The sequence below is a fragment of the Macaca fascicularis genome, chromosome 17 (genome assembly GCF_037993035.2).
Source record: "Macaca fascicularis isolate 582-1 chromosome 17, T2T-MFA8v1.1".
Taxonomy (NCBI): Eukaryota; Metazoa; Chordata; class Mammalia; order Primates; family Cercopithecidae; genus Macaca; species Macaca fascicularis.
In genome coordinates this window covers 89,064,880-89,089,707 of record NC_088391.1, presented here as the reverse complement: position 1 = coordinate 89,089,707, position 24,828 = coordinate 89,064,880, and the positions used below count along the sequence as shown (strand labels likewise).

Genomic DNA, 24,828 nt, shown 5'->3' with positions numbered 1-24,828 from the left:
GATGTTGCAGTGAGCTTAGATCGTGTCACTGCACTCCAGCCTGGGCGACAGAGTAAGACTCTGTCTCAAAAAACAAAAAAAAGGAAGAGTCTGGCTGTCTGGTAATTGGCAACCATAATTATTGGAAGACAAGGGCTGGCAACATGGCATCTTACTTGTGAATGGTTGCTGATACACCCTGCTGGGGTTCGCATGTGTGACACATATACAACTTGTGGCTTAGAAGAGGTACTGAAAAAACACAGACATCCCATTAAATCTACTTCACTTGATAAAACACCAACTCAAAATTAGACAGACGAAATTCTTTATTACTTGTACAAGCAAATTTATCTGGCTTCTTCACTTTTCTCGTCAATTTAAAACACCTGCCTATAATCATTGATTTTTTTTTTTTTTTTTCTTAAAATGGCCCAGGAAATTTTTCTGGAGATCATCTTTTTGAAAGTTGAATAACAAGTCAGCCAGGTACGGTGACTCACACTTGTAATCCCAGCACTTTGGGAGGCTATGGCGGGTGGATCACCTGAAGTCAGGAGTTTGAGACTGGCCTGGCCAACATGGTAAAACCCTGTCTCTACTAAAAATACAAAAAAAATTAGCCAGGTGTGGTGGCAGCTGCCTGTAATCCCAGCGACTCTAAAGGCTGAAGCAGGAGAATCCCTTGAACCTGGGAGGCGGAGGTTGCAGTGAGCTGAAATCACGCCACTGCACTCCAGTCTGGGAGACAGAGTAAGACTCCATCTCAAAAAAAAAAAAAGTAACAGTCAATGTTACATTGCCGGGGTTGATGGCAATGTGATTCAACACACGCAGAAATCAATGTGGACCAATACCATAAATACCTATAATTTGTCACTTATGGGAATTTGGCTTTGGGAAATCATCCCAAGGAATAAAAAGGCTATAAACACAACTGCGTTCCTTGTAGTGTTACTAACGTCAACTCAAAACAACTAAAGAAAGGTTAACCAAACTATAGCATATCTGCTGCCTGGAACAGTATACACTCAAAAATCACAAACATGAAGACTGTGAAACACAGACGACTCAATTTGTTATGATGTTAAATTAAAAAAAAATTTTTTTTTAATTGTTTCTGCACAATGAGTAGGAAAACAGTGTCTGGATGTCAGATGCAAAGAATTTGACTTGTTGGGGTTTCAGGACTACAAGTAGTTTTTCTCTAAAATTTATTTATGTACTTATTTAATTTATTTAAGACAGAGTCTTGCTCTGTCACCCAGGCTGGAGTGCAGTGGCGTGATCTCGGCTCACTGCAACCTCTGCCTCCTGGGTTCGGGTGATTCTCCTGCTTCAGCCTCCTGAGTAGCTGAGATTACAGGCACGTGCCACCATGCCCAGCTAATTTTTGTATTTTCAGTAGAGATGGGGTTTTTCCATGTTGGCCAAGTTGGTCTCGAACTCCTAAACTCAAGTGATCTGCCCGCCTCAGCCTCCCAAAGTGCTGGGATTACAGGCATGAGCCACTGTACCCAGCCAAATTTATTTAACTAAGAGGTTGGTCTTATTGCTATATTACAGGAAGGAAAAAAAGAAATATTGAAAATAAAATGAAGAAGCATAGTCTCCCAGAATGCTTTCATAATTGAGATGAAATTCACATTGGTAGTCTATAGATTATGAACAGGTTTATATATTTACTCTCATATTAATGAATACTTCATACCCCAAAGCATTTTCCACTATTACATGGTGGAAGAATTCTCAAGTCAACCCTAGAAAGCCTATTTCACCACAATGAAGCTTAACAACACTATGAACCAGATCTAACTGCTATTTAGTTTCATTTCTGTTGAAAAGTATATTCTGAAGCCCAGTTCAACATCCCCAATGATCATTTCGCCCAGTCAGAGACTCCTAAGGTTGCTCTTTCATGTTAAGAACACAGGCAGTGTTCTCAAAGGTTAGTACGGTCAAGGGTTCTACGGGTTGAAGCTCCTGGAAATTGGAAAAACAGGCACCATTCTGGGGAACCTAGCAGCACCAGAGGTCACACGACAGCCGGGGCAGGCCCGGGAGTTCCCTTAATGCCTCCGGCAGTGTCGGGCAAGACAGGAAAGGTCCTGGCCGTGTTGTGTGTCAACTCTGCTTTTAGGAAGGATTGGGCATAGGTGGGCACGGGGCCAGGAGCAGGACCAGGGGAGGTGATAAGATGCAGTGTCCATACATCCAGAGCACTTGTAATTGGTATTCTGGAGTCAAGGACTACCTATGTCACCGTTTATTTTAAAAAAGAAAATCGTGGAAACGATCATTCATAGATCTACTTGAAATATCATATGAGGCTAGGCATGTTGGCTCATGCCTGTAATCCAAGCACTCTGGGAGGCCAAGCGGAGAGGATCACTTGAGGCCAGAAGTTCAAGATCAGCCTTGGCAACGGCATGGTGGCATGCACCTATAGTCCTAGCTTCTCAGGATGCTGAGGTGGGAGGATGGATTGAGACCAGGAGCTGAGACTGCAGTGAGCTGTGATTGCACTAGTGCACTCCAGCCTCGGTAATAGAGTGAGATCCTGTCTCTAAAGATAATAAAAAATAAGTAAATAAAAAGAAATATCATCTGATGCTTATTACCCATTTCCCAGCTGGGAAGGAAAGGGACCTGGCAAATTTCCTATCAGTCAACCTCGATTTTGCTTCTAATAAGTTTGGAAGATAGGAGAAAGCACAAAATAAACATACACAGAGTTAAAGACTTTGAGGTAGGAGCTTCCTCAAACACTGATTTATAATGAATGTATCTCTAGAAACAATAGCCTGAGAGAGAGGGAATTTTTCAGAGTTTGCCATTTACCCTGGTAGTGTGGAGGTACAACACAGGAATAAAGTTCGTTGTAAAAGGTTTGCACCATAATTGTTCCTATATTGATGCAAAAAAACCATGTAGAAAAGGAGAAAATTGTAAAATATTTTTAAAAGGAAATGACAAAGAAGTGGGGATCTCTTTAATCCCACCACCATTAAAATTTTTCAGCAGATCAGCTCAAAAAGAGAAAAGTTAATATAAAGCCATTACAGACAGGGTCAAGAGAACCAAAGGTGCAGGGACGAGGGGGAGGGACAGTGGCAACTGGCCAAGAACAGAAGACAAGGGCAAACTTCGGTCACTAAATACAGACATTTCTAGTAAAGAAAACATGGTATAATTTGAAGACAGAGAACTTACATGAAAAAGGTAAAAATTTTTTAAATAAGCAGTAAAAAAGAATTTTTAATTAAGTTTTTCAACAAGAAGAGCCAACCCAAAAGGCTTTGGTTAACAGAAATCACAAATCTCAACTGTTGCTCCTGAAATTGTGAGAATACACTATCTAGATCTGAAATCTTTCCTGGGGAACTGAAAATAAAAATGCAAAACAGATTTATTACATTATGCCTCAAACTAGTTTTAAAATTGAAAATTCAACGATGCCTGACTTGAGAAGGTTCTATAATATGCATGGCAACAATAAGTAAATATTCTCCCTCTCAAATACGTATTTAATTTGAATACATATTGGGTTGGTTAGGGAGTTTCTATTCCTCCAATTTACACAATCTGGTTAACTAATTTATCATATACTCAAATCCCTTTCTGTTCTGCTCATTTTAATACCAGGTTTCTTAACAGAATCTTTAATGATTCTCTCATCATCAAAAGCTATTCTTGGTCAGGTGCGGTGGCTCACGCTTGTAATCCCAGCACTTGGGGAGACCGAGGCGGGCGGATCACGAGGTCAGGAGATCGAGACCATCCTGGCTAACACGGTGAAACCCCATCTCTACTAAAAAAAATACAAAAAAAAATTAGCCGGGCATGGTGGCAGGCGCCTATAGTCCCAACTACTCAAAAACCAAAAAAACAAACAACAATAAAAAAGCTGTTCTTGTCTGCTTGTTACAATGACCAAAGTATGGCACAAAAAATGAAAAAAAAAATCTTCTGTGAACTTGGCCTGAAAGAGTCCATGGTAATTTAGGTAGACAAAGAACATTCATTTAGGAATGCATTCTAAATTAAAGGCCTTAAAAATATTTTAAGTGCTTTTCCTGTACTGCTTTAAGATGACCAAAAGAAAAAGAAAGTACTCATTTCTGACCACAGCCTTAAGAAATCTGCCCCAGTTGCCTTACGTACTTGAAGCCCTGCAAAGGGGCATGGGTTCATGTTCTTGGCCACTGGGCACATCTGGCTCTTCCTCCTTGTTAAGGAGTACACTCCCACCGGCCAGCACCCATCAGGCAACCCCAATCCAGGCCATTCACTGGGGACATCATGGGAAGTGGCCTGCATCACACGACAGGGAGAGAAGGAAACGCACTCTCCTGCCCTGAGGCACGTCTGAGACCTGCAGAGCTGGCGAGCCTCCATGGGCCTTATCGGTTTGCCACCAACTTGGAGTTGTAACCTCAGAAACATCCTGGGTCCAGGGCCAAAGACTGCCCTCAGCACACATAAGGTCAGTCGGTGTCAATGAGAGAAAGGAGACTGGGCCCATGTGGTGAGCCTTGGATGTGCAGGACATGCGTTTCACGCCCCAAACACTTCTGAAGGAGGACTTCACAGGGATGTCTCAAGGAAGGAGGGTCCTTCAGAGTGCAGGGGGTGTGGACACCACAGACTCCGCCTTCCTTAGAGCCACAGTGAGGCCCACAGGGGACCCGCAGGTCAGCCTGGGCAGCCCAGGAAGCAGTCAAGGCACAAGGGCACTACTTTAAGCCTTAAGACATCTTAGCCTCTCCTTTGTATGTAGAAAACTTCTTTTTTTTTGAGACAGAGTCTCGCCCTGTCACCCAGGCTGGAGTGTAATGGTGTGATCTCCGCTCACTGCAACCTCCACCTCCAGGGTTCAAGTGATTCTCCCGCCTCAGCCTCCCAAGTAGCTGGGATTACAGGCACACACCACCACACCTGGCTAATTTTTTTTAGTAGAGACAGGGTTTCACCAATGTTGGCCGGGCTGGTCTCAAACTCCTGACCTCGTGATCCGCCCACCTCGGCCTCCCAAAGTGCTGGGATTACAGGTGTGAGCCACCGCACCCAGCCTGAAACTTCTTTCTTTTAACAAATATTTATGAAGACTTCTTTCTCACAGAAACTGTTCTGTTCAGGACAGTCCCGTGAACAAGAGGCCCACATGGGTGCTGCCCAAATGCGAGGGGCGTCCGGCCCCACCAGAAGAGTCCACTTACCCTGAACGATGAGCAGCAGCCATGTTCAAGCGGGCAGGGCTGCCAACTCACGCTCAGCAGAGCAAACTGCACCCAATCCAAGGGACCGCAGAGCTCTAAGAACATTTGCTCTCCCAGATTAAAATAGCAAATGTGAACACTTTCCCTCAGGACTTTCATTTTCTTTTTCTCAAGTCAAAATAGTTGTCTGAATGATTGGACTGACACCCCAGAGAGGGTTGGGTTCAACATTTATTACATGTCATATTGAACAGCATGCTTTACAAATTAAAATGGAACAAGACTCTGGTCACAGAAATTACATCAACAAGAGGAAAATGAAAATAAGATAACTAAATGTACATGTCATCAACAGCCCTCTCCACTAGATTATTTCAACAGCCACATGGTTTCTGCAGCTATAATTTCCAGCTCCATATGGTATTCCAGCAACTTTTAGATTAAAATGATTTCCACTCAGCTATAACCATGTTGCTCTCCTGTTGAAAGCCTTCCACAGCTCTCATCACCTGCGAAGTTGAATACGTTATTTCGCCTGACATTCAAGACCCTGTAAGGTGACATGAACTTACCTTCCAGGGCTTTCTCTATTTCTCCCCAGGACACAGAGCCCCCTTCCTTACCACTGCCTGGATCCTCCTCCCCCACATCTCCACCTGCCAATATTCTGCTCCTTTATCAAAGATTATCTCAAATGCCATGAAACTTTTCCCATTCCCCTCTATTTGGGAGTTCAAAGCATCTTGTGTTTCTCTTCTGTCACTTATCATACGATGCCTTATGTGACAGTATCTCCACTCTTAATTGGGTATCACATTGCAATGTAAACATTCAAATATGAGATATGTTGAAAGAACACCATCACCAAAGAGGAGGCTCACAGAAAGACATTCTACCTGCAAGGGAAGGGATACAAGTCAGTGCAATAATTTTGGAAAGACACATTCGCTTCCAGGTCAAAAAATAATGAATGAGCTGTAGAAAATGGAATGGCAATTCCTCAAAAACTTAAATCTAGAATTGCCATAGAATCCAGCGATTCCACTTCTGGGTATAAACTCAAAAGAAATGGAAGGAGGGATTTGAACAGATATATCTGTATGTGCATGTTAATGCCTTTTTTTTTTTTTTTTTTGAGACTGAGTCTTGCTCTATGTCCCAGGCTGGAGTGCAATGGTGTGACCTTGGCTCACTGCAACCTCTACCTCCTGGGTTCAAGTGATTCTTGTGCCTTGGCCTCCTGAGTAGCTGGGATTATAGGTACACGCCACCACACCCAGCTAATTTTTGTACTTTTAGTAGAGATGAAGTTTCACCACATTGGCCAAGCTGGTCTTGAATTCCTGACCTCAACTGACATGCCCACCTTGACCTCCCAAAGTGCTGGGATTATAGGTGTGAGCCACCATGCCTGGTCCATAACATCTTTATTCACAATAGCCAAAACTTAGAAGCACCAAATAGATGGATAAACAAAACGTGGGATATGCATACGATGGATTATTAAGCAGCCTTTAAAAAGAAGGAAATTCTGACACATGCTACAACATGAAGCATGAAGAGATGATGCTAAGTGAAATTGTGACTGCACAAAAGGATGACTACTGTGTGATGCTCCTTACATGAGATATCTAGAACAGGGAAATTCAGACAGACAGGAAGTAGAAGAGTTACCAGGGGCAGGGCAGAGAGGGAGAAAGATGGAAAATGTTCTGGAGGGCCAGGCGTGGTGGCTCACGCCTGTAATCCCAGCACTTTGGGAGGCCAAGGCAGGTGGATTAACTGAGATTGGGAGTTTGAGATCAGTCTGATCAACATGGAGAAACCCCTTCTTTACTAAAAATACAAAAAATTAGCTGGGCTTGGTGGCACATGCCTGTAATCCCAGCTACTCAGGAGGCTGAGGCAGAAGAATCGGTTGAACCCAGGAGGCAGAGGTTGCAGTGAGCCGAAATCGCGCCATTGCACTCCAGCCTGGACAACTAGAGCGAAACTCCGTTTCAAAAGAAAGAAAAAGAAAATGTTCTGGAGATAGATGACGGTGATGGTTGCACAATAATGTAAGCGCACTCAATACCACTGTGCTGCATGCTTGAAAATGATCAAAACAGTAAATGTGGCCAGGCACAGTGGCTCACGCCTGTAATCTCAGCACTTTGGGAGGTCAAGGCAGGCAGATCACCTGAGGTCAGGAGTTCGAGACCGGCCTAGCCAACATGGAAAAACCCCGTCTCTACTAAAATTACAAAAATTAGCTGGGCATGGTGGCGCACACCTGTAATCCCAGCTACTTGGGAGGTTGAGGCAGGAAAACTGCTTGAACCCAGGAGGCGGAGGTTGCAGTGCACTGAGATCGTGCCACTGCATTCCAGCCTGGGTGACAGAGCGAGACTCCGTCTCAAAAAACAAACAAACAAATCCAGTAAATTTTATGCATATTTTACCACCATGGCCAAAAAAAAAAAAAAAAAAAAAAGACTGAATAATTGTCAGAATCAAAGTCACCTGGGATATATTAAAAGGTTTCTAAAGGAACCTATGCTGCTTCCCAGGAATGGTATCAAGAAAGGTATCATCTCATTTCAAATGCCAAGAAAAATACATACTGAAGAGCAGAGCACTTGCTTATCTCCCCAAGTCTTCTATGGGTGTTCTGATCACAAGGAACCTTAAACAGAAAAGCAAGCCCCCCCAAAATAAAGATCTAGGGCAAAACGACACCTGAAGCAACCACAGAGAGCTTTATCTTACCAATCCCAACGCCTGCACGCTTCACTTTCTTGACTTGCCCTGTTAAGCCCTTTTGAAAACTTCAAGCGCTCTTTCCAGTGGTATACTGCTTTTGTATCAACTCATGGGGACCCTCTGTTAAATTTTCAGGAATTTTTACCAGTCAGTTGTTAAATAAAGACATGGATTAAAATAAATTATATCAATATTTATTAAGCATAAATTTTACAGAAGTAATGAATACTCAAAAATCACTTCCTAATTATTTTACATTTTACTTTTATCTATCTGTGATTGTGAGGTTTTGTCTGCTGCATCTGGATGGTAACCATACTACATAGGAATGTGCTACTGCACACTTCTTCCTAATTCTGCGTGCAATGGTGTGTCATGTTGGCAGCCTGCAATTGGCCATGGTGGAAATATATACGCCATGGAAACTGGCAAATTCTATGAATTAAGAGTTTTGTTTTTGTTTTTCAAGACAGCTGGTCGTGAAACTGGTTCTTCCCTATTCAAAGTATCTTGTCAATAAAATTATGTATTTTAAAATACACTTGGAAGTATTTGCCAAAACATCAGAATGAATTTATTTTAATCCACAAAAGAGAGCAGACACAGTACTAGAAACAATCTTTTTAAAAACAAGTCCCTCCCAAATTCTTAGAGCACAGGATCACCGAGAAAACGTAAAGGCTGTGGAGTTGGCCACTGCTACACGCCATCACCAAAGGCGGAAGCAGGATGGACGTTAGGAATCCAGGCAATCACATTTTGGTATTTTTTCCTTCCAAATATTTTGTAATGTAGAGTCGTACTTCCTTAAGAAGCAACAATAGGCGAATCACACTCCACATACTGTTTTATAAAGCACCTTTACATATTAATATAGTATGAACAATTCTCCAAAAATCAAATAACCTCCTACACCCTTATTAACACAGAACTTAAAAATGACTCATTAAAATGCTTGCTGGTGGCCAGGTGCAGTGGCTCATGCCTGTAATCCCAGCACTTTGGGAGGCCGAGGTGGGTGGATCACCTGAGGTCAGGAGTGTGAAACCAGCCTGGCCAACATGGTGAAACCCCGTCTCTATTAAAAATATAAAAATTAGCTGGGTAGGGTGGCAGGCGCCTGTAATCCCAGCTTCTTGGGAGGCTGAGGCAGAAGAATCGCTTGAACCCAGGAGGCAGAGGTTGCAGTGAGCCGAGATCTCGCCACCACATTCCAGCCTGGGCAACAAGAGTGAAACTCTGTCTCAAAAAAAAAAAATTGCTTACTGGCTCTTTGGGTCTGACACTGCTTTCCTGTCTCAAGTATTTTAAAAGTTAAAATCTGACTGGGAAGTGGAACTGAAGGAGAAACCATGTGGATGTCATTTTTAATACCTATGACCTGGCCTGGATTAACAAGGAAAGTGAGGATGAAGAAAGGGCCTGGGAGAATAACCGCCACGCCCACCATATGCCAAGTCTAGGCTCACAAAGCAGGGGCCCTATGGGGACTGGCTGTGAGACACACAAGCCTCCTAAAAGTCAAAAACTGAAGAAGGATTATTCTCAAGGTAAAAGAAATAACACAATTGTTCGAAGGACAGTGGAGGCAGAGAGTGTGAGCAGGTTTCACAACACTCCCCACCCCTGCCTTTCAGTCCTCAACATACCCCACGCCAGTTTTTGCAGCAGACAGCTCAGCCTCATTCAAAGATGAGTGACCACAGAATAAGAACGCAGGCAAAGGCAGATAATAAGGTGCATTTGTAAAAATAATCAACAGAAGCTGCTGCATAACGAAAATGCAGTGCCCGCTGTTCAGAAATTATTAACAATTTCAAGACAATGACAGGGGAGCATTTGTCCAAGCGTGGACCCTTATGTGGATGCACAGGTCCCATGGCCAGGAAGCTGGGCCTGAAAAACAAAGGTAACAGACTAAGAGCTCAGAAAAAATAGTCCTCCATTGTCTCAAAAATATCAAAGATAAAATGGTCCTTCTAAAAATGGGGGGTTCAGAGACTAGATAGGAAGTTCCAAAGAACTAACTATCATCAATCTAGGAGATTTTAAATGGACTGATAGAGCTGAAGAAATAAATGGACTAGAAAAAAAATCCAGAATGGAAGCCACACAACTACAATAAAACATAGTGTAAGCTCTTGTAAACAGAAGCAGAGAGCAAATAAGGAAATCACTCAAAATTACTAAAAAGGAACAAAGACACACAAATGATAATAAGAATAGATGCTAGATTTAGAAGACAAAGGAGATAAAACCTAACAACTGTGGTTCCCAAAAAGTGAGCACCATTCAAAATATATGCAAAAATATTAAAGGATCTTAAAATTTTACTGATACAAAGACAGACTTGAATCAACAGATATTATAGTATAGGACGTACCAAGAAAGTGACATAGAACAGCCAATGACCACGCAATGCTGGTAAAACTCTAAACTTCAAAAAGAATAAGAGAACCTCACGGGCACATCCAATGGAAAAAGCTAGTCATGTGCAAAAGAAAGAAACATTAACCCAGCCTCAGCTTTCTCTTCCAGAAATATCCAGTGCTAAAAAAGAAAGGGAGCAATGTCTAAGAAATTCTGAGGGCAAGAACGTGGGGCTCAAGACCTTGGTACTCGGCCAAATTGTCCTTCAAATATAAAAGCAAGGAACAGCTATCCTTAAGTGTAAGACCTCAAGGAACACAGTACCTACCAGGGCTTCTCTAAATAAAACAATGTGGCTAGGTGCGACCACTCTGGGTTTACCCTTGTAATCCCAGCACTTTGGAAGGCCAAGGCCAGTAGCTCACTAGAGCCCAGGAGTTTGAGACCAGCCTGGGCAATATGGGAAGACTCCATCTCTACAAAAAATACAAAAATCAGCCAGGTGTGGTGGTATGCACCTGTAAGTCCCAGCTATTCAGGAGGCTGAGATAGGAGGATCACTTGAGTCCAGGAGAGTGAGGCAGCAGTGAGCCATGATGGCAACACTGCACTCCAGCCTGGGTGACAAAGCAAGATCCTGTCTTAAAAAATAAAATCGATTAAATAAATAAAACAATGAACCAACCAACAAGTCAAAATTTTAAACTGAGGCATGGTAAAAACACAGTAAAAAGACTAGCAATAAGTTCTGAATCTATGCTAAAAGAGAACTAAGTCAAAGACCTATGGGAATTGTGGCATTATTAGACTAGAATAGAAATGTTACAATCCTTCACATTGTAAAATTCATAATTAACTGATAAAATTTTGGAGCTTGGGAAAGAGGGACAGCATAGGTCAGTTCTAATTTTTTTTTCTAGCTTTCAAAGGAGAGTGTCTCATAAACTCATAGTTTATGAGAAATTATTCTAATTTCAGTATTTATCATCTTCTGTCATAAATTTAGTTTTTAAAAGATAGCGCTACTCTCTCTTGCAATGAAGTCAGCATTTCTATCTTGCTTTAGTTTCTTTTCCTTTGCTTTAATTAAAGTCTTTTATTTTATACCTTTAAGTATTAAATACCATGTATGATAAGATCCCATGCCCATGGCAAGTTCTAGACAGGGCTCGCAAAATGTTACCAACATCATTGGCCGGGCACAGTGGCTTATGCCTATAATCCCAGCACTTTGGGAGGCTGAGGCAGGAGGATCGCTTGAGCCTAGGAGTTTGAGGTTACAATGAGCTGTGATTGCGCCACTACACTCCAGCCTGGGTGACAGTGAGACTCTCTCTCAAAAAAATTAATTAATTAATTAATTAATATTATTTCTAAACGGTAAGATTTAGGGTGAGGTTTTTCATTTCTTCTTTTTACTTTTTTGTATTTTTTTTTTGTAATAAAAATGTATCACTTCTTCCCAAACAAGTCACTTTTTAATGATAAAGAACAATCTTATCATTACTACCTAAGAAATTGACTTTATTGCTTTTGCTCTTCTTCATTGCTGCCAGCCAGGCAAAAATCTAAACCTAAGTCTATTCACTTATTATTTTTCCTTTTATTCCCCACTTCACAGGGGATAAAACTGAAATCCAGGGTAGTTAAGTCATTTGCTCTAGGTCACAGAGCCAGGATGTGACCTCAGACAGTCAAGCTTCATAACATGTGAGCTGACAGAATTATTGAAGTTCATTTGGTTCATCCCAATTTTTTCCTTCACTTAGTAGGTACATGTGGTCCTAAACCAGCAGGGAGAAGTGCTATCTGCAATGAAATGGCCATACTCACGCATGTCTGGTGAATGTACATACAATACAACTCTTTCAGAAAGCAGTAAGAGCGAAATTCTGTCTTAAAAAAAAAAAAAAGAAGAAAGTTGAAAATGCTTAAACTCTAATTCTGTAGGAATCAAACCTAAGAAAACAAATGTAAAGACAGGGAAAGGTATATAAATGAGGGAACACATAATCTAACAACAGAGTATTAGGACAATAATGCATGATAGAATCATACAACTGATCATTATGCAGGTATTAAAATGCACATTATGGAGAAATACTAAGGAACAGGGGAAAATACTTATCAAGTGAAGACAGCTCACTAACATTCCTCATTCAACACAGCGGACTGCACTCAGGCATTCAGCCCTATTCCCTCCCAAAATCCCACTAAAATGATAAACATTACTTTACAAAGGCAGATTCCCACCAAAGGAGCCAGAAGAAAGAGACACCAGAGAAAACAAGAACATCAACAATATTTTAGAAGAAAGACAGTGAACTGAAAAATATCAACTAACTTGGAAGAAGGCTGAAACTGAAGGCTGCAGAGGGAGATGACAAGCAGCAGCACGCCAATTTCAAGACAAATCCCAGGAACAGCAAGAATCACATACCACTGGAAACAGATATGGCTCCACACAAGAAGACTGGCTGAGAATGTGAAAAATTTCTGATATGGTTTGGATGTTTGCTCCCTCCAAATCTCATGCTGAAATGTGATTAGTGTTGGAGGTGGGGCCTAGTGGGAGGTGACTGGATCATGGGGGTGGATCCCTCATGAGTGCTTTAGCACCATTCCCTGGGTGATAAGTGAGATCTTGTTCTGAGTTCACGATCTGGTTGTTTAGAAGTGTGTGGCCCCTCCCCACTCTCATTCCCACTCTTGCCATGTGACACAGTCTGCTCCCTCTTTGCCTTCCACTATGATCAACTGGAAGCTTACTGAGGCCATCAACCAGAAGCAGATACCAATGCCATGCTGCTTGTACAGCTTATAGAACTATAAGTCAATTAATCCTCTTTTCTTTATAAATTACCTAGCCTCGGGCATTCCTTTATAGCAATGCAAAACTAACACAATCTCCCACCACATGCAGCCAGGCACCTACCCTTTCCCCAGCCTGGCAGAAGCAGGAGATATCTCTTCTGTGGAGGCTGAATCCGAGAGGACCTATGCTTAAAGGGCCCGGGAACAACCAAAGGTGGGAATCAGATGCTGTACTGAAAATGAGGGATTACGTCAAAGTTTATACCCCAAATTATAAGGCCTTCCCTTCCCAGCCCACTTCTACAGCTCTTATCATAGAATTCTGGCAGCAAAGATCACACCCCACAGTGGAATGTGAGATAAGTCTTCTCTGTAGAAACTCAGAACCCAGCAGAAAAGACCTATGGACACTGATATGGTTTAGCTGTGTCCCCACCCAAATCTCATCTTGAATGGTAGCTCCCATAATTCTCTTGTGTTGTGGGAGGGACCCAATTATCAGAGATAATTGAATCATGGGGGCAGTTTCCCCCATACTGTTCCTGTGGTAGTGAATAAATCCCATGAGATCGGAAGGTTTTATAAGGGGAAACCCCTTTCCCTTGGTTCTCATTCTCTTGTCTTGCCTGCCCCCATGGGAGACGTGCTTTTCACCTTCCGCCATGGATTATGAGGCCTCCCCTGTCACATGGAAATGTAAGTCCATTAAACCTCTTTCTTTTGTAAACTGCCCAGTCTCAGGTGTGTCTTTATCAGCAGCGTGAAAACAGACTAATACGGACACCAACATCTAGGGGTCCCCAAGAAAAAAGACGGTTTCCAACTGAATCACACAAAGGACAGTCCGGTGTATAAGTCTGACAATACCAGTGCATTCCAGCCAGCTTTTAGGCACCTCACTCTTAAGTATAAACAGCTGGAGATAACCAAGTATTTTAGACAAGCTTCCAACATGAAAGATGGGATCTAACAGTTGAAGAAAAATCTAGAATTACTATCCCAAGAGGAAACTGACAAATGACGAATTATTCTTTACACTGTAAGCTTATTCATCACATTTCCTCCAACTGAGGATGCCTTGGTGTCTAGGAAGGGAGACCCACACAACTTCTCTCTCAACCCACAGTAGCCAGTGTTTTGGGGGCACTACAAGGGAGCTGAATCTCATCTTCCATTCTAGTAAGTAAAGAGATAGAACCTAAATTAGAAAAAGAAATTGCATGTAACACTTTATGGCATGCACTGACTAAATAAGAACTGGAATCCATTTACATTATATAAATGAATTATTTCACAACTTGATATAAACTCAAGAAAAAAAGGGTTGAAAATATTTGAAGGCCGGCTGCAGTGACTCACGCCTGTGATACCAACAATTTGGGAGGCTGAGGTGGACGGATCACCTGAGATCAGGAGTTCCAGACCAGCCTGGTCAACATGGTGAAACCCTGTCGCTACTAAAAACAGAAAAGTTAGCTGGGTGTGGTGGCACACGCCTGTAATCCCAGCTACTCAGCAGGCTGAGGCAGGAGAATTGCTTGAACCTGGAAGGCAGAGGTTGCACTGAGCCGAGATCGTGTAACTACATTCCAGCCTGGGCGACAGAGCGAGACTTTCTCAAAAAAAAAAAAAGAAATTGAAAATGATTATCTTAGGTACGAGGAATTGGCGTGTAGAGGGGCCAGGCAGGGGACAGCCGATTTCCAGTACAATAAGTGCTTGATGATATTTTTTTAAATGTTTACATGTGTTACTTTTATTTCAAAATGAAGCCGGCTACGCAACCACAAGTGCAGCGTGATATGACAGTCTTTTAATAAAGGCTAGATGAAAAGAAGACACACGAAAGTGTTGACGTGGTTATCTTTGAGGGGAGGCATTATAGGCGTCTTACTTTTTGCTTGTATCTTTTTGTTTTTGTTTTCTGCACTGCGCATGTTGCTTTTAAATACACATTTCAAGCGCCTGTGTTTTAGGATGAGCACCACGGGTTCGCTATGGTCTGGATTGATTCCACCCGTGGCCTTTCAGGAATCTGTCGAGAAATGAGTGTGCACCGAGGGAGCTGAGGAGCAAGTGAAGATGACTCTCTCAAGGAATCCATCTGAGGGCCAGGAGACAGATCAAGGGAGGGAAACAGGGCAGATGCAGGCTTTTTTTTTTTTTTTTTTTTTTTGAGACTGGGTCTCGCTCTGTCACCTAGGCTAGGCTGGAGTACAGTGGCGTGGTCCTGGCTCACTGTAAACTCTGCCTCCTGGGTTCAAGTGATTCTCCTGCCTCAGCCTCCCAAGTAGCTGGGACTTCAGGTGCCCACCACCACACCCAGGTAATTTTTATATTTTTAGTAAGGACGCCACCTTGGCCAGGCTGGTCTTGAACTGCTGACCTCGGGTGACTCTCCCACCTCAGCCTCCCAAAGTGCTGGGATTACAGGCGTGAGCCACCGCGACTTGCCTAGGAGAAGCTTTTCTTTTACTTGCTTTTGCTTTTCAGGACTGGGAGGGCCCACGCCCCACGTGCAGTGACACAAGGGTGACGCAAGGGCGACGCAAGGGCGACGCACGCCACGGCCGTTTGGAGCCTGAGACTCAAACATGGCAGCACCACCTTCTCCAGGAAGGACGGCCGACCAGGCAGACCAGGTATGCACCTTCCTCTTCAAAAAGCCTGGGCGGAAAGGGGCTGCAGGCCTCAGAAAGCGCCCGGCCTGCGACTCCGAGCATGGAGATAGCAGCGGCAGCGGGGACGACGGCGACGCAGTGGCTCGGCCCCCGCGGGTGGCACCGAGGCCCCGGGGCCTCCACAGCTGTCAGAAGGCGGCGGCTCACGGCGACCGGAGGGGCGAGGAGGCAGCGCCTGAGAGCCTCGGCATAGTGTACAGGTCCACCCGCTCGGCGAAGCCTGTGGGGCCGGAGGACATGGGGGCCACCGCTGACTTCGAGCGGGACACCGAGAAGGAGCACCATACGCAGACCATCTTCAAACGCAGCCAGCGGGTCCAGGAGGCATTGTGGGGCCGGGAGCACGACCAGATCTACCGGGGAATCAACAGCTACCCGAGGTACCTGAAGCCCAGGGACACGTCCATGGGCAACTCCTTCTCGGGGATGGCGAGGAAGGGCCCCATCCGTGCGCCCGGGCACCTGCGCGCCACTGTGCGCTGGGATTACCAGCCCGACATCTGCAAGGACTACAAGGAGACCGGTTTCTGCGGCTTCGGGGACAGCTGCAAATTCCTCCACGACCGTTCCGATTACAAACACGGGTGGGAGATTGAACGGGAGCTTGAAGAGGGTCGCTACGGTATCTGCCAGGATGAAAACCATGAAGTAGAAAGCGAGGAAGAGGAAATACCATTCAGGTGTTTTATATGTCGCCAGGCCTTCCAAAACCCAGTCGTCACCAAGTGCAGGCATTACTTCTGCGAAAGCTGCGCGCTGGAGCATTTCCGGGCCACCTCGCGCTGCTACATCTGTGACCAGTCAACCGGTGGCATCTTTAACCCCGCCAAAGAACTGATGGCAAAACTGCAAAAGCTTCGGGTTGCGGAAGGTGGGAGCAATTCCCATTTCACAGAAGACCCAGGTGAGGGTCCAATTCCCATGGCTTAGGTTTCCCATAATTCTCACATTTAAAAATAAATTGTGGTGTTCTTTTAAAAGAACAACAAAAAGAGATGAGAAAGACTCAAGTCTGTTTGGACACTGGGGAGAAGCAGCCTGTTGAATAAGATGAGAGAGATGACAGTCTTCCTGCAATCCCACGCCTGAGTATGTAACTAAAAGAATTGAAATCCGGATCTCAGAGGTATTTGCACTCCCATGTTCACTGCAGTATTACTTGCAAAAGCCAAGAGGTGTAAACAACCCAAGTGTCCATGGATGGATGAATGGACAAACAAAATGTGATACATACACACAATGGAATGCTATTAAGCCTTAACAGGAAGGAAATCCTTTTAAAGATTTAAACGGATCCTTTTAAGGATCACATGCTACAACTTGAATGAACTTTGAAGACGACACTGTGCTAAGTGCAAAAAAGACAAATATACTGTATGATTTTTCACTGAGGTAACTAGAGTTGTCAAAATCACATAAAAAGAGTCGAATGGTGATTGCCAGGGGCTAGAAAGAGCGGGAGTGGGGAGCTGTCGTTTTAATGGGTACAGAGTTTGAGTTTTGCTAGATGAAAACTTTATACAACTCTGTTACACATCAATATGTATATAGTTAATATGAGTGAACACTTAAAATGGTTAAAGGTACCTTTTATGTTTTGTACTATAATTTAATTTTTTTTTTCAAAAAAGCTAAGAGATACCAGAGAAGGAAGGAATGATGGAACCAAGACTGGGAGGGAGTGGAGGGGATGGGGTTCAAGATTTAGCAAAAGAGCAAATAAAGTATATCAGTTAAGAACCAAGGAGGAGAGGAGTTGACAGAAGAATATCCACGCTGAAGTTTGGTTGATTTTGTTTGGCTGATGTTAACATCCTCTCACTTAAAATGGCAACATATTCCTCTCCCAAGACAAATACCAACAGATCCACCCTGGGTTCCTCACAAGGAACTGACACAGATTATGTAAATTTTCATGAGAGCCTATCTCATATCTCAACTTTGGCTGTGAATTCCTTGAAGACTGAAACCATGTCTCATATACTTCCTGTTTTTTAATGGCCAACAGGTAGCTCAATAAAAAGTTAGTGAAAAGTCAGTCAAACCAAGCTACCTAGCAGTCGGCTATCCAAGCACCTGCTGCAGAGCGAACTTCAGCAAAACTTTCCATTTGATTTTGACCTTGAACCACACCCATCCACCCACCCACCGCCATGGCCAGGTTCCAGGCAAAAGCAGAGCAGTAGTTGAGGGCACAGATCCAGGAGCGAGATAGGATTCAAGTCATGGTTCTACCATTTGCAGCTGCATGACCTTGGGTATGTTACTTTACTTCTCTGTGCCTCAGTTTCCTCATACATAGTAGTATCTATCTCACAGGGTTGTTTTGAAGCAAAAACTAACATATTTAGAACAGTGCCTGACATATAGTATGTGCTGTAAACATATTGATTATTATAATTCGAGCAGGGAAAATGGCAGCTTGATAGTCGACAAGGCAGACAGTTCAAGTGCCCCATAAAAGTGAGCCATTAATTCTGGCATTTCACATAGAGCTTTGTCTAAGAATTGTCCTTGCCAAAGCTAACAACACAAAGCTTGTGTACAATGACTTACTGGGCCCTCCCCCTAAGTCCCTCCGTTTTTGTCAGTTCTGTCAAAGGGCTATTTTATTCACTTTCAAGCCTTCCAAAAACATTTGGAACCTGCATAAAAGAAGAAATATGAAACTTTCAGGCACTCCGAAGCAGAAACTCTAAGCTCTGGCTCCAGCATTTTCCTCGCAAGGCTCACTTGAGTTTCTTTACAATGCTTCATGTGTGTTTTAGACCCCCTCATAGACGATGGACTCAGCTACACTCGTGAACCTTGTCAATAAGTGCTCCAAGTCACCAACCTTTTGAAAACATTCCAAATATGCACTAAGATATATAGTTCTTATTCCATTTTTTAAATGACAGAATAACGTTCATGATCGATCATTTGCAAAATTAAGCAGAAAGGCGATCATTGGTAAGCATTGCTGAATTTGGCAGTTTGGTTTACTAACAGAGTGAGTAAACAAAAGCTGCTAGCATTTTGGCCGATTTCCTTCCAGTCTTTTCTCTGTGTATTTTTCATATTAACGTATGAAATAAACATTCTGGAGTTGGAAGGAAAGAAGCAAGCAGGACCGCAGGGAGTGCACACGTTCCCTGGGAGCTGTGTCCTTCCCACCACCACACTCCAAGGTCACAACGCTGGAGCGACCCCTCACAGACTTTTGCTGAAATAGCAGAGAACAGGGATGAGGACAATCTCCCATCAGCACCACACCACCTTACACAGCACACTGCTGGGGAAGTGAAGAGCAGTGTGGGGCCAGCTGGCTTTCAAAGTTAGCACCGTGGTTACCGGCACTTTATCCTGTCTGGATCGGTCCTACCACATCACACCCCAACCCCTATCCTTCCTGTCAAAAGAACACATCAGCCAGGCTGCAGTTAAGCAACAACTGACTTGACCTTTTTTCTGTTCACTGAAGGCACACCTAATGGTAAGTCCTTCTGAATCAACATGAGCAACGTGAGAAAAATCTGGCAAAACCAAACAATGCTTTGATGTTTTCATTAATTTGCTGGACTTACGGAGGCAGCTCCAGTCCCTCTCCCCATGACTGCGAGTTTCTGGTTAGGCCCTTCTGAAATCCTGAAAATGCTTCACAGGCCTGCATTCCAAGGTCACAAACCCCCTAGGATTCCAAAGACTCCAGGCAGAGGCAAAAACCTAGAGTACATGAAAATCAAAACCTGAAGACATTTTACCCAGATTGATTAATATCCTGAAATATACAAAATTCCATCTAAGGAGTTTTCATAAGTACCACCTAAAATTGAAGAAAACAGGAACATTTTGTTGTTTACTTTTTCTGTGTGCCAACTGCCCATAAAAATTCCTCTCCTGTTTTGCAAGGACAGAACTCTCAAGAACAAATGACCTAATTAAACCTGAGATTTCCTGGCTGAGAGCTATGTATAAAGCTGAAATGCACTGAAATGATGCTGAATTTGAAAAGAGCTCTATGCCAAACTGATTCAGTGAATTAGGTTTGCCTTTTTGTAAGTACATATCCAATGCTGGAACTAAAAAACATGAGAATGATAGACATCCTTAACTACTTTTATTTATGAAGCAACCAGAACGCGTATTTCCCCACTTATCTACTGTACATTTTTCAAAATGTGATTATACCGCACTACAAATGCATCTTCTTGGCACATTTCAATGGTCTGCCTTTGCTATTGGGCTGTTGCCATTGCAGTACAATAACATGGATCTGCTGTCTCTCATCCTAGCTTTCAGAAATGTGCTAAGTTATCTCACACTCTCCACGGGCTCTAGACTCCCACTCCCACTGATTTGCACAGATGTTCAAGGAGAAAGAATTCTTTTTTCCTTTAAACGAATGTCAAGGGCCTGGCAAAATCCTGTACTAAGAAATGCAGAAGTCAGCACTCTGGAAAAGCTGGTTATTAACTCACTTCCTTCTCTCCCCAGCTTCTTCACTTCCAAAAAATAAATATGGAAACTATAACACTTGCCCAAGGTCTAAAAGAAACCAGGAAGCGGGCAGGTTAAGGGCTAACAGGTAACTTTTCTCTGCTCCTGTCTGTTAAGGAACTGTTCGCTTCATAGCTGAGCATTTTAAGGGTGCTATGCTAGAGGCAGCTCTGTGATTTTCATTCTTTTGGCTACAACCCCTGGGGAGATGAGGTCATGGGGAAATTCCAAGGGGGTCAAGGAGACCAGAAACCTAGCTGGTCACATAACTGCTCAGTGGCACTGCCGGAGACCAGTCCCGGTCGCCGTGCCAACCCCCATGACGCCCTATTTTCAGAGGCTTGCTGGTCCTGCCAGTTTCTCCTGCCTTCCAAGCACTCTGTGCCGACAGCCACCAAGACCTCCCTAAGCAGCAGAAATGAAATCAGTCACCACACCCTGGTGTCTGCAGGACTCCCACGGAGAAAAGTCTCATTCACGGCTAATCAGAACTAGAATTCTCATCCTTTTTCCCACCCCGCCCAACAAACAGCAGAGCACAGAAAAAGAACAGCCGATTTCCATGGCCCTGCATTGCCGGTGACATCTTCTCTTTGTTACCATCCAGAAGAGAACTGCTGCACTGATGTGAGGCTGGAAGACACCCCCAGAGCGCCACAACATCTGCAGTTAGACTTAAAACCAAACATCAGGCTGAATGTGATTTTCTGTGTGATAGGGAAGAAAATGAGATAGAGAAATGTGACCCAGCGCATGCGCAGATACATGCAGGGGCACAAGTCTGAATGGTCAATTCAAAAATGTCATTCACACTCTCAGACGAGTTCAGAGGCTACCTCATTGATGGGGAGGGGGATTTTAAACAAGTCATATAAATTAGACTAATCTGTGAATATCTGACTGAATCTGCACCCTTAGAAAATAACAATTTTGCATAATTTTTAACAATGCAGCTCTGGTATGATTACTGCTATTACAGTGAATTTTTAAATCATCTTATTTTATACCTTGGTAAAATAAAATGGACTTCCAGTTGAACATGGCAGATTAACCACATGCCTGCACCAACACCAAAAATCCTATAAAAATGACAGTAACTATACTTTAAGAGGACTATAGCAGCAGGAACAAGATCAGATACAACATTCTACTGACTTGTGGGTGATGGAAAGCAAGAGAGAGGTCTGTGATGATTTGTATCATAAGTGATCCTCAGAGAATTCCAACAAAATAGTCCAAAGCCCAGGAGGCTCACACTGAATGGGAGGGAGAAGGGTGTGGGAAACAGAGGGTGCAAGTCACTATACGAAGAGGCTAGACCTTTGCACCCAGGAACCCTCTCCCACCTACCCAAACCCCAAAAAAGTTTATTACCCAAGGACACTGAACCAGGAAAATTAGAAACTCACATACTCCAGGCACAATGACAAAGAGGGTATGTGTAATTCAGGGCTGAAAATGAGGCACGAGGTGTTGGGAACTGAGGAAGAATCAGTCTACTTACTGTACCAGGGAACCCCCACAGTCCCCTTCTTTCATCCTGCTTCCAGAATAGCTTATCCAGGTTTGTCCCAGGCAAGGCTGGTGGAATTATTCTCAGGACCATCTCAACGAGCACATATACTGATATTTGAGGGCTTCCTTTGACAAAAAAGACCAGTTGTTGCTTCATCATTTTAAAGAAAAATCAGCAATTGACACATCCACAGGCACAAAAATTCCAACCTGATTTTAAGTACCTTGGATCTGCCAAAGATCAGTAAACATTCAAGGAAAGCCTGCAAAATGAAAGTCAGATCCAAAACAAAGAGAAGGAAAGAAAGCCTTCTAAAAACACGTAGATGGCCAGGTGTGGTGGCTCACACCTGTAATTCCAGCACTTTGGGAGGCTGAGGTGGGCAGATCACTTGAGGTCAGGAGTTCGAGACAAGCCTGGCCAACACGGTAAAACCCTGTCTCTATACTAAAAATACAAAAATTAGGCCAGGTGTGGTGGCTTACGGCTGTAATCCCAGCACTTTGGGAGGCTGAGGCCGGCAGATCACAAGGTCAGGAGATGGAGACTATCCTGGCTAACACGGCGAAACCCCATCTCTGCTAAAAATACAACAAATTAGCCGGGCATGGTGGCACACACTTGTAGTCCCAGCTACTCGAGAGGTGGAGGCAGGAGAACTGCTTGAACCCAGGAGGCGGAGGCCACAGTGAGCCAAGATCGCGCCATTGCACTCCAGCCTGAGTGACAGAGCGAGACTCTGTCTCAAAAAACAAACAAACAAACAAAAATTAGCCAGGCATGGTGGTGCGTGCCTGTAATTCTAGCTGCTTGGGAGGGGAGGTGGGAGGATTGCTTGAACATAGGAGGCGGAGGTTGCAATGATCCAAGATCACGCCACTGCACTCCAGCCTGGGTGACAGAGTAAGACTCTGTCTCAAAAAAAAAAAAAAAAATGCAGACATTCTAGGGAGCAGAAGAAAATGTTTTAAAATCTAGACTATTCCCCGAGAGAATAAGAATCTCTTCTACAATACAAGAAGAGATGCTATGAAGAAAGGTCAACAGTTCCCCAAAACTGACAATATGGATAATTGAAAGTTGTATTTCTATTGTTAAAGATTAATTTGAAGAGATCTCATAGAAAGTAAAGCAAAACGTAACTAGATGGAAAATTTTAAAGGTAGGAAAGTAGAGAATCTTCCTAAAGCCCTAATAAATAATAGGAAGTTTTTTTTTAAATAATTTTTTTTTAACTTAGGAAATATCTCAGACTGATGGACGACGGTTTCCAGACTAAATGGAGAAAGCAAAATGCCCAGCATAAATAATTTTAAAAGGATCTACACGGAGATACATGACAGAAGTTGTGACACTTTTAAATCTTCTTAAGATTCTAAAATGTTCCAGAGAGAACAAGAAAAAATTAAATCAAACACAAAGTATGTTAGAAGACAACAGAGCAGTATCTTCAAAATTTCAAGGACAGCAATTTCCATTTTTAATTCTGTATGTAGTAAAATTATCAAGGAAATCTAAGCATGCCTTAAATTTTTTTGTTATTTGTTGTTGTTCTTTCAAGAGAAGAGACAAGGTCTTGCCATGTTTCCCAGGCTGGTCTTGAACTCCTGGCCTCAAGCAATCCTCCCACCTCAGCCTTCCAAGTAGCTGGAATTACAAGCATGCACCACTGCACCCAGCAAAGATATTTTTACATGTTAAAGATTCAAAAGAAATGTAGCTCCTTGTACCTTTCTGAGAAAGCTACTGGTGTATGTGTTCTACCAAAACAATGCAGTAAGTCATGAAATGAGATGATACGGTATCCAGAAAAGAGCGTGTCCAAGAAAGGAGAAGAGTAAAGGCAAGGCCCTAAATGATGGTTGTGAACTAGGCCTAGAGTACAACCCTTTCAGATAGAAGCTGAAGGATAGGGGTGCTACAGAAGGTGAAGCACCAGGAAAAAGGGTGATGGGGGAACTGAATGGCTATATATGGCTTAGAGATCAGTACAAATTAGCTGAGAGAAAACTGATAGGTCGGTTCAAGTTATTAGCATTGGATACGTAGAAAAATCAAATTTTAAAAAATGAATTATCTCAACAACAACAACAAAAACACAGTTTTTGAAGAAAACTATCAGAGTGCATTATCTGGCTTGGCAGTGAACACGTCCACACAGTCATAATGACATACACACCAACACTGAGTTAAACGAAGACTGTACTGCGAACCACATTGGGTGAGTGCAGTAGGGGTTGAGAGCTGATCCCCCCTGCCCACAGCAGGAAGTATAGGACACCTGAACATTTCAACTACTTCTTAAACAGCCTGTCAGCTTAAGATCCTGTTTTCTGATCTTCTAGCAAATCCACAAGGTCTCAAAGCATTTATCACTCCACACACTTTGGGAAGGGCTCCACCAGAATGAAGGGAACACAAACACACAGAGAGAGAAAGAGAGAGAGAGAAATCAGAAGACAAGCTCCAGGAAACAGATTTCAAGAAAGAGAAGCAAAGGGGATGACTAGGGTCATGGGGAGATCCCTGAAGCTGTCCAGGACAGAGATCCTACATAACGTGATAGAGGAAAGGGAGACCACCACCCCCCCAGATTACAGTGGGGGAGATCTCACTGGACTGATCAGGCCAGTGAGAAACCTGGCCCAGGCTGAAGACTTCTGGACAAGGGTCTCTCAAGGATGAAACAGGATATCTAATGATCCGATTAATCTGAAGAGACTAAAAGGCGATTTAGGCAACAGGTGAGAGTTTCAGAATCAATTAGATAAGTAAGTGGAAAATGAAGCAAAGGAAAAGCAAGATAACTATTAACTCCTCGGAAAACAAAACTAGGCGACAAAGGAAAATTAGTTATGGTATATACATGAGCCACAAAGCTCATGACGCAATTCAGCTGTGAATAGTCATAGCAAGGTCAATTACAACAGCATGGCACCAAATCTTTCTTTTTTTTTTTTTTTTTTTTTTTTTTTGAGACGGGGTCTCACTCTGTCACCCAGGCTGGAGTGCAGTGTTGCAATCT

General features: G+C 43.2%; 2 protein-coding genes across 10 annotated transcripts in view; one reads left to right on the top strand and one right to left on the bottom strand.

Annotated features, from left to right (window-relative positions):
• FARP1 (FERM, ARH/RhoGEF and pleckstrin domain protein 1) overlaps window positions 1–24,828 on the bottom strand; it is a 303,757-nt gene that overhangs the window by 253,785 nt on the left and 25,144 nt on the right. The window lies entirely within an intron of this gene.
• On the top strand, window positions 6,961–24,801 carry RNF113B (ring finger protein 113B). Its single transcript, XM_074021304.1, has one exon. The coding sequence runs from the start codon at window positions 15,722–15,724 to the stop codon at window positions 16,736–16,738; it is 1,017 nt and encodes a 338-aa protein (XP_073877405.1). The 5' UTR covers window positions 6,961–15,721; the 3' UTR covers window positions 16,739–24,801.